The 10503-nt window shown below is 33.9% G+C and overlaps 1 protein-coding gene across 1 annotated transcript; it reads left to right on the top strand.

The window, feature by feature from the left end:
* Window positions 1–2460: 2460 nt before the first annotated feature.
* LOC144547545 (uncharacterized) lies at window positions 2461–5313 on the top strand. Its single transcript, XM_078296225.1, has 6 exons — window positions 2461–2936; window positions 3341–3476; window positions 3626–3746; window positions 3866–3908; window positions 4444–4699; window positions 4964–5313. Exons 1-6 carry the CDS (start codon window positions 2721–2723, stop codon window positions 5035–5037), a joined length of 846 nt encoding a protein of 281 aa, XP_078152351.1. The 5' UTR covers window positions 2461–2720; the 3' UTR covers window positions 5038–5313.
* The last annotated feature ends 5190 nt before the right edge of the window (window positions 5314–10503 follow it).

Here is a 10503-nt window from a genome sequence, read left to right as displayed (position 1 = left end):
TTATCCGCTAAATATAATTTTATCTTTTGGAGTTTTACCCTCCAGCAAGTTTGTAAGCAAGAGCAGGAAATGCAACCCAACAACATGATTGCAAACAAATAAGCCAACAAGACAACAACGCCAAATAAAGCTGCTCCCAAGTCCCAACCATATGATATTCCCTAGCTCAGCATGCAAAGGCAGCTTCATCTGCAAATCATGCATGTGTTTTGCTTTCTTGTTTTAAATGTTGAATATATTTGTTGTTGCAAGTAATTAGAGATAGTTATTTTTTATTTTATTTTTTTTGCTTTTCATTATATTTTTTGATAAATCGTAAAATTAATGTGCTGAAATTGCATACCTCAGTATTCTTTTTGAAAAAAAAAATAATTAGTATAAAACTACAAATTAATTACTATGCCAACACTTCATAATTAGTTCTCTCCCATATATATATATACTTCATTCATATGTCTTTTACAAAGAAATTTATTTTGTCACGCTCATGTATGTGTGCATATATATTGTCATCTCTTTTGCGTTGAGAATATATATATATATATAATAGGTGGAATGACAAATTAAACTAGAAAAAAGGTTTACAGAACCCAGGGGAAGGAAGCGAGATCGAGAGAGGCGTGCAACGTTAACCTTGCTCTAATTCTAAAGCCAACTCATAAGAAAATAATAATATGAAAAAGGAAAAAATGTGCCTTCACGTAGGATATTTTAATTTGAGAAAAGATAGCATAGGCCAGCCATGCATTCATCAGAGCTCCAGCCCTGCCCAACCCCATCGATCTCAACTGTTCTTAATTGTTATATATCCACACTAAGCTCTTCCACCCTCCTCTTTATAAGTTTTTTTAACAGATCCTCCCAATATATTTGCCTTTCACCTCCTATATATATATTCATCCGACATAAACATATTTGCGAACTTCTTTTAAAGATATGTCTTGAATTCTATCAAAATATTATTACATATACAAAAAGTAGTGCATTTTACTATAAAGAAACTAAAATGTTAATTTATCTTTAAATATTTATTTTGCTAAATTGTGTACTATTGATGATCTAAGAACAACGTGATAAATAACTGTTAACGGAATTACCTACTTAATTTCCTACTCAATTAGGGATCTATCTCTTTCCATTCCCTAAATTATTTTAGTCTCCAAAGCTCACTTTCTTAAGTTCTCTTTCCAAAGAATTGATAATATATTATTGAATACAATTTTTTTTTGGTTGAAAATCCGTAGGCAGTTTTATTGATAGAGAGTTACAAAATAGTTGTCACATAAGATTAGACAATCAATGTCTGTGAAAAACATACAGCTAACAAAACAAAAAACGCACAGGGGTATATGCATCTTGTGGACGCAAATTGATCATCCTTGCTTGATTAGATTGATAGGAACCTAGTGATGGTTTCCACTGTACGTATAACACAGTCGAGAAGGCACTGAATCCAAACCAGATCGGGAAATAAATCGACCGGACCAGGACAGTCACCCATCAGCTGAGAAGGCACTGAATCAAACCAGACCGGGATCAACCGGTTCAGGACAATCACCTCTAAACAGAGCGAGAAGAAGAAAGGCAGGAAGAGACGAGAAGCAACAGAAAACAACACACAACAACATCATCACAAAAACTGAACATTTATTTCATAATTTACATAAAGTAAATAAGGAGAAAGTAGTGCTACAGTAGCGCCATCGCTTCAAGAGACCAAGTGGCATTGAGGCGGCAGGGCAAGCGGCAAGGAGGCTGAGATGGGGGCGAGTATTGGTGACGGCGAGCTGGCAGTGGTGGTGGGGGGAATGATGGAGGGTGGGGAACGGGATTAGAAGCAGTGGAGGCAGAGGGGCGAGTAGAGACAACGGAGAGTAGGAGAGTAGGAGGTGGCGGTGGAGGAAAGCGAGGGGGGAGAGGGAAGGGCGACGATCTACTAGGGTTTTCGGTAGACTCTCAAAACAACGAACTTTTTTCTCAAATAGTTAACCTATTACAAAAACTGACATCTGGTTTCACTTATTGAATACAAAAATTAAAATAAGTCAATTTTTCCTAGAATTGCATTCAACAATTTTGGACACAAATATATATTTTTTTGAAATACTAAAGACACAAAAGAGTTGAATTAATAATTTAATATTTAAGATTTCTTTTTTACATCTTAGACATATCAAACAAAATTTCTTTAAATGAGGAGAAATGTGAAATCATATATGAATTGTTTGATTCAGTTAAATGATAAAGAAAAATAAAAACAAGACATATGGCAATATATTTAAGTTATGTGGCATTACAGAGAAAATTATGTAATTTCAAATAAAGAGATTGCATGATATACGATATTAAATAAAAGGAGGGGTCTTACCCGAAGTTTACAAATTATAATTAAAAGCAGCTATACTATAGACCAACTTGAGCCAGCTCTTAGGCCAGTCCTTCGTCTCTACGACTAGTCGTGGGCTCCATCTTCCCTTTTCCCTCCTTCCCACTCCTCTCTCTCTCTCTCTCTCTCTCTCTCTGATCCATCCTCGCATGAACCCAAGGGCAAAGCTGGATTGTGATTTGTGAATATTCTCATTGGTTAGATGAAGAGAGAGAAAGAGTGACACCATTAAAGAAAAGAAAATTATATATATACCAACCCTAAGTCATCATCTCGCTTTCTTCTCTAGCCCTAACTAATTCAAAGTCACTTAATTTGTGCATCTCTTGTTTGCATGGCTGCACAGCCTCGGCTAACCCTAATGGGAGGCGGTGCCGGTGGCAGCAGCAGCAATGGAGGTGACACAACCTACACCAAAATTTTCGTAGGCGGCCTTGCATGGGAGACTCAACGCGACACGATGCGCCGTTATTTTGAACAGTTCGGGGAAATTTTGGAGGCTGTTGTCATTACTGACAAGAATACCGGTCGCTCCAAGGGCTATGGCTTTGTATGTTTACTTTCTCAGCAGATATTTTCTGTGTTGAATTTATGTCTGCAGTCATGCTTCCTGCAGTCTAGTTATGTAAATTATGGCCATGGAGATTGTTCTCAACAGTTTTGTACTTGATCTAATTAGTTACGGTTAGAGTTAGTTTTTTTTATATTAAATATTAACTAGGGTTAGTTACTGACAGATTAGTGCTTTTGATGATATTTGCAGAGAACAAAAGTAGCTTTTGAGTTAGATCTCAATATTATAAACATAAACATCACTTAAACAAAATAAAAATGACATAACATACATCATATATAATTATATACCGTTATTTTTCAATATTTCTTGTTCGTTCTCATTTTTTTCTTCTCAATTTGAACATTTAACTAAAGTTAATTTTATTTATAACTTATTAGGTGACATTTAGGGATGCCGAATCAGCCATAAGGGCATTGCAGGATCCAACACCTGTAATTGACGGCAGGAGAGCCAATTGCAACCTAGCCGCTTTCGGAGCTGCTCAATCACAGGTTCCATTTGCGCCTCAAATCGGTAACTAATTAGCATTACAAATCATGTCTCTCTTCTTTTCTTTTCTGTTTTTTTTTTAGTCTTTTCGTATAATTAAGAAATATCATCCATGTTACTTTTTTTTATTTTTTTATTTTGGGTTAATTTGGGGTTAATTTGTTTCATTTCAGGCATGATGAGGTACAGGCCAATTGCATCAGGCATCCAGTCTTCGATGTACCCCAATTCCGCTGCCATGGGATCCTATTTGCAGCAGCCTGGTCAATTCCCATATCCCTACTACTCCTATGGGTATAGCCAAATTAATTTCATTCTGATCTTTTGGAAGAACAACTGCAAATTAATGTTTGAAGTTTCATATATATCTCACAGTTTCATTCTTAGTCATCTCCCTTTGCGTATTTTGTTAGGTACTCCGGGGGTGCCTACTCGCAGGAAAACATGTACCCTATGGTAATACCTCTAATTGTCTATATTTCAATACTTCAATTGTACCATTTATTGTTCCAACTTTATCTAATTTGCTACAAATTAAGTTCATCTATATATGGTCCACATTTTAATCAATAAAATACATTTCGAATATATTATCCTTGTCTTTCTTTTTTGTTGGGAGAGATGAAATTATATATATTGGTTAGCGAGAAGAGACATAAATTGATCACAGTTAATATATATACAAAGGGGCTGTTCGGCAACAAGGGATTAAGCCTCCTTAAGGTTTAATCCGCTTTCTTTAGCTTCCTTAATCGCTTAATCTTGCCGAACACCGATTCCTTAGCGCAGATTAAGAACATCTCCTTTAGCCTCATTTTGTCCGGATCTTAATCCTCTGTCCGGATCTTAAGGCTGTACCCCTTCCTTTAGCTTCCTTAGCTCTCATTCACGGATTAAGACAACCAAACATCAATTCCTTAGTGTTCCTTAAGCTCTTAATCCTTTGTTGCCATGGGGCAAGGAGCCTAACTACTGTACCAATATTTTGTAGAGCTACTATGGAGCCTTATACAGTGGCAGTGGAGGGCAGCAACAGGCTCAGGTTCCAGCATATTATGCAGCTGCCGGACCGGGTGTTTACCAAAATGTCAACCCCGCGTACTACTCGCAACTTTTACAAAGTAACCAAGCACAAAGCGGGTACGGGCTCCCATATGCTGCTACTCAGATGGTGTACCCGTATTTGCCTCAGCAACAGCAGTTCGGTTCGGGCTCCCTCCCATCTCCAATACCATCTTCCACAACAGGTTAGTTGAGCATAATTCTATGCGCCAACATGATATTGGCCTGATGTATTAGCAATCAAGCATTACATTACTCTTGTTTGATTTGAAGAAAAACAATTATATATTTATATTTGAATGAACCGCAACATAATTGATGCACTAGCAATCAAGCATTGTGTCACTCTTGTATGATTTCATGATGCACCTTTGTGTGTATAGTTTTGCAATGTTTGAAAAACGTGGCAACCTTTCTGGTAAATAAAGGTACTTGTTTGGTGCATACAGGTCTTCTAAGCAATACGGGTGCAGGCGGGATTGGATCGAGCTCAGCACACATGAACACCGATAAAAGGACATAATCTTGATTTAATTTTTCATTTGATTCATTAATTAATTCGCTTATTGGTTCACCGAGACAATTGAATGCATCCTTTTTTATTTTTTTTTACTTTGATCCTTTTGGTTTCTTTACTAACAGAAATAGTAACAATATGCGCATTGCTAATTTTTTCGGACTTTTAATTAACTTTGGAGCAATATTTATTAAATAACAGTTCATGTCATTGGTGTCAAATGTCATCTTGACATGAATTTCTTGGTGCATACAGAGGTCACCAAGGTGTGACTTGAGAAAAGCTCTCTTTTGGTGCTAATTAACTTATATTTTTCTTCCTTCAATGCCCTTTATATTTTTTTTCTTATACCTCATTTTATTGAGTGAGGAAGAGGAACTGAGGATAGAAGTAGATTTGTTACCTAATTAACTTGTAATAATGCTACATTTCATAATTTTTACATTTTATGATTTTGATCTGTTAATTTTCTGACCTGCATGCCAGTTAATATATAAGATGAACATATCACGATTCTTCCCCTTAGCTCTGCTTTATTCTTCCGCTAAGATAATTAAATCTCTTTCGTTGAAGGTCTTAGACTCTTAGTACTGTATTGGGCCACTGTTCTTTAATTTTGTGGCCCTTTTTTGTTACTGTTTGTGCAACAAGTGGTAATTTTTTTTTGTGCACTGTAACATAGATGATACATTATCACAATCACAATCTACCATATATCCATATTATAGAAATATTTAACATGTGCCATTGTCGTGCATGATACTTCACAAATGGTACCAACATTTTATAAGAATTACACACAGGACCGCCATAAAAGAACCTGTTTCCACAATGAGAACACCCAGTAGGTGGTTGTGCAACTGTAAATGCACTTGCACTTGCAGATTTGCTAGGCTAGCCTTGTAAAGTAACGCTTTTCTTTATGTGCATTGATGTATTTTTATTGTGCGGACAGTTTGGCATGCTAAAAGAAGTATACTAAAGGGGAAGGCCATGTGAGGGAACATGGGGCTGATGCCTTGCCATTGACCATGATTTGACCAGTTTTTGTGTTGATTAAAATTCCCCACATGGCACCTGCAATTTACTGAATTACATCTTACCAAGTTACTTCTCTTTTCTGGGTTTATTCCGAAAGGGTCGAATTTCAGCTTGAATGAAGAGAGAAGACTTCACAAATTTATAGTTCCTTACAAAACTGATGCAATAGTCAGGTTTGTGTTAATAACTTGCAACAATTACATTCACATATGAGTAAGCCTTAGGTGCTATGGATAGCATAAGGTCATTCGTGCTACTAGGGGTGTTCATCGGTTCGGTTCGGTTAAAACCGAATCGAACTTGGCAAACCAAAGTTATAATTCGGTTTTAAAAATAGAATCGAACCGAACCGAATTAGCATTGCAACTGAACCGAACCGAAGTTTTATTTTGGTTTGTTCGGTTCAAACTGAAATATATTAATTTTTTTTATTTAAAACAATTGATTTATAAACCGAAGTATATTAAGAAATAAACCGGAGTATTAAGAAATAAACTAAGATATTTAGAAATAAACCAAGTATTTAAAGCAATTGATTAATAAATAAATCGGAGTATTAAAAAATAAACCGGAGTATTAAAAAATAAACCGGGATGGTTCCGATCAAATTCATATTATATGAAAGTTCAGTCGGTTCGGTTATTTCAGTTTTAAAATTTTTCAAATCGAACTGAACCGAAGTTATAATTCGGTTTTGAAAAGCCAACCTAACCGATCCAATAAACCGAAATAACCGAACCGTTTAAACTGAACTAATTCGGTTCGGTCCAAAACTGATTAAACCGAACCGTTTGAACACCACTACGTGCTACGGTCTCAAAAACCTACAATATAAACCTCAAATTTCGATTTAAGTAGCTCAATAAATTTGTTATGTAATGAACTTGTAAAATACTAATTTTTACTATTTTTGAAATTCTTTTACTATTTTTATGATTTATGAAAGATGACAAAAAATGGCCTAAAAATAATAATTTTCTTTTATTTTTAGGCCACTTTTGGCCATCTTTCATAATCATACAAAATAGTAAATTTTTTTCAAAAATAGTAAAAATTAGTATTTTACAAATTTATTATATAACAATTTTATTGAGATACTAAAATCAAAATTTGAGATTTATATGACAGGTTTTTAAGGCCGTAGTACGGATGATCTTATGCTATCCATAGCACCAAAGTCTTACTCTTCATATATATATAGAATGACTAAGCTTAAGATGTTTTTTCCAAGCCCCTGGAACAAATTAATGACTCGGTTTTTCAATTTTCAAAGTCTAAACAGTCGATCCAAACCGTTAGATGTTCAATCTATATTAAAATATTCATGGAGATCAATTTTATATTTTTTAGAATTTTTTTTTACTATTTATTAAGATGGTTTAAAAATCCTTGTTTTATTAAAATTCCGTACCATTGAAAAACAACGATTTTCAAACCATCTTAAAAAATAGTAAAAAAATTTTTCAAAAAAATGTAAAATTTGATCTCCAAGAACATTTTAATATAGATTGAATATCTAACGGTTTGGATCGACTGTTTGGACTTTGAAAATTGAAAAACCGAGTCGTTTGTTCCGAAAACTAGAAAAAAATATTTTGAGCTTAGTCATTCTCTCTCTCTACACACACTCACACACACACACACACACACACACAATGATATTTCCATATGAGTTACTCGGCCATTTTTTTCCTTTTTTTTTGACAACGGAATTTACCTTGTGCTGGAACTAAATCTGCTGTGATCCGTAGGAATTGCAGGGATCTGCTATTCCAAATCTAACCTTTCATATTTTAGGAATGCACGAAACCCAATAAAATTTGTTTATATGCACAGATCTCAAAACAAATAAAAAGTTAGATTTGGAATAACAGGATCCTGCAATTCCTACGGATCACAGCAGATTTATTTCCCCTTGTGCTACCATAGGTGTTTTTTCTTTATAAGCCCTGAAAATATTGGGCCTGAAACTTTAATAGTTTTTGTGAGCTTAGCTCTAACACCTTTGGGCTTGGGTTAAGCTAATATTTGACAAGGCCTAACTTTTACTTTTTTTTGACTGATATCATTTTTAATACTAATAGGCCTTCTACTTCCTTCTTATAAAATAGAAAGGGTTAAGATTATGCTTCTTTTTACACGGTATAATTAACGCGTTTTCACACATTATATCTTCTGGGTAAGTTTTTGAAGGTGGTTTGGCAATTATTTCATGCAGCTTCAATTAATCATCCTCAAAGTGATGATTCAAGATTAAGCTAAAACTGGATCATTAGTGGTCGTTGGCTAATTATAATTAGATATCATTTGGCAATTATAATAATAATAAATTAGGAAGAGGGTACTAATGGGAGAATTATTTGGATAATGACCAGCAAATAAGATGAAGGTTTAGATTATGTAATGCAATTATTGAGGTATATATATTATTATGTTTAATACTTCCTGATGCATGATTGAAGTCATGGACGGAAGCGTATCCTCTGCGGAGTTTTTCCGTGCGGAGTTGTGCGGAGGTTTTAATCTGGTCCGTTCGTTTCGGATTGGACGGACCAGATAAAATCTTGCCCGAATTGAAAAAAAAAATCAAAATTTGCGGAACTTTTAATCTGGTCCGTCCGATCCGAAACGAACAGACCAGATTAAAACTTCTGTATAACTCCGCACAGAAAAACTCCACAGAGGATACGCTTCCGTCATGGACCTCCTTAATTGCATTAAAAATTGAGATTACTTGGTCAACTCCTCACTAGTACAAAAAAAAAATATATATATAATGACAACTAGAAGAATCATATAGCTAGGGTTATATTCAATTGTACTACCATATATAAAATGGCCTAATTCTTGCCAAAATTGGTTTCAACTAGTTGTTAGGTCGCACTCTCTATAATGAATAGAAGTATGATCCAAAATAAAGTACAAAAACCGCCAAAATTTATCTCCAAAAGATTGATTTGAATTAATCAGGTGTTAAGCCGTACTTTCTATTAATCAATCGATACTGGTTAATAGTAATTAGCGGTTAGATGGATCAGATTTGAATCGAATTAATTTTAGCATGCTTCCAAATCCATTAAGATACATGACTAAGATATGAATTCATCTTAAAAAAAAAATTTGTTTAAATATAGACAGTTCCTTTTCTATTATTTTACTGTAGTTCAGAGTATATTCGGACTAGATTTGAAATAATTTAGTTAATTTATTTTAAATGACATAATATGTGAGGTGCCTGATGCAAATATAACATGATAATTATGTTATCATGCTATATTACAAAAGAATAAAAACAACAACATTAATTAAACCAACACACTCACAAATGTTTAATTACAATTTTTTAAGCATATATGATATGAGTTCGACTATTGTACTTCAGGAAGTAAATTTAGTGTTTTACTTCACACTCATATCTTCAATTGTGAAGTCCAAAAAAATAATTAAGACCGTACAATATGATCTCCATTTTAAAATGTGCCTGGAGACAAAACTTTACAATTTTTGGATTTTTTTTTCTTACTATTTTATGAGTAGAACTAGGGTGCTCTTAAGCTCACCAAAGTTTTGGTGAGCTTAACTCTAAAACTCATTAAATCAATTTCAAATGACGAATCCGAACCGTTGAAACCTGCATACCTTACGTGTGATGCATCTACATGTGAAATTTTTAAACATTCGAATTAATTTAGTATAAAGTCAAGCGGTCAAAAAACGTTCAAAAAATGAATGCACTAAAATTAATTTATTAACCTTCTAATTTTGACCGCTTGACTTTCTACTAAATTAATTCGAATGTTTAAAAATTTCACATGTAGATGCATCACACGTAAGGTAGGCGGGTTTCAACGGTTCGGATTCGTCATTTGAAATTGATTTGATGAGTTTTAGAGTTAAGCTCACCAAAACTTTGATGAGCTTAAGAGCACCCTAGTTCTACTCCTATTTTATTATAATTTTGGAAATTAGTTCTTCAAAAAACTGTGGAATATAAAATATCAGTGATTGTCAAAATTAAATTAAAAAAATAGTAGTAAAAAGTTTAAAAAAAATTGATCTCCAAACAAAATTTAATATGAAAATCAGGTTGAGGATTTGAATTAATTTTTTGGACTTCAAAATAAAACACTCTCTTTACTTCAAGGTCACTTTCAATTATCTCGTCAATTGTGCGCTGGAGAAAGAAACTAAAAAAGCAGTTCAAATTGAAAGCCCAATCAGAAGAATTTATATATTCTTTGATTTTCTTTATTGAAAGAAAAGAACACGCATAATCTATTTCTGTTGAGTTGTTTTTTTAATGTTGTTACGTTACAAATTTGTCATCAACTTTTTTGTAGCATTATTTCTATTACAAATTTACAATAAAACCTCAAATCTTGATTTTTTTTACCATTAATCATTTGACATTGTCTGTCACATGAAACACTA

Source organism: Carex rostrata, chromosome 31 (assembly GCF_964058835.1).
Source record: "Carex rostrata chromosome 31, lpCarRost1.2, whole genome shotgun sequence".
NCBI classification, from domain to species: Eukaryota; Viridiplantae; Streptophyta; class Magnoliopsida; order Poales; family Cyperaceae; genus Carex; species Carex rostrata.
The sequence above is the reverse complement of the archived record's forward strand: the minus strand, read 5'-3'. Positions and strand labels throughout refer to the sequence as shown.

Bases quoted from the DNA above. Each gene is read 5' to 3' on its own strand.
- LOC144547545 (XM_078296225.1), top strand. From the start codon at position 2,721: ATGGCTGCACAGCCTCGGCTAACCCTAATGGGAGGCGGTGCCGGTGGC. The intron at 2,937-3,340 runs GTATGTTTACTT...ATAACTTATTAG, and splicing joins GCTCCAAGGGCTATGGCTTT to GTGACATTTAGGGATGCCGA. The intron at 3,909-4,443 runs GTAATACCTCTA...AATATTTTGTAG, and splicing joins AGGAAAACATGTACCCTATG to AGCTACTATGGAGCCTTATA.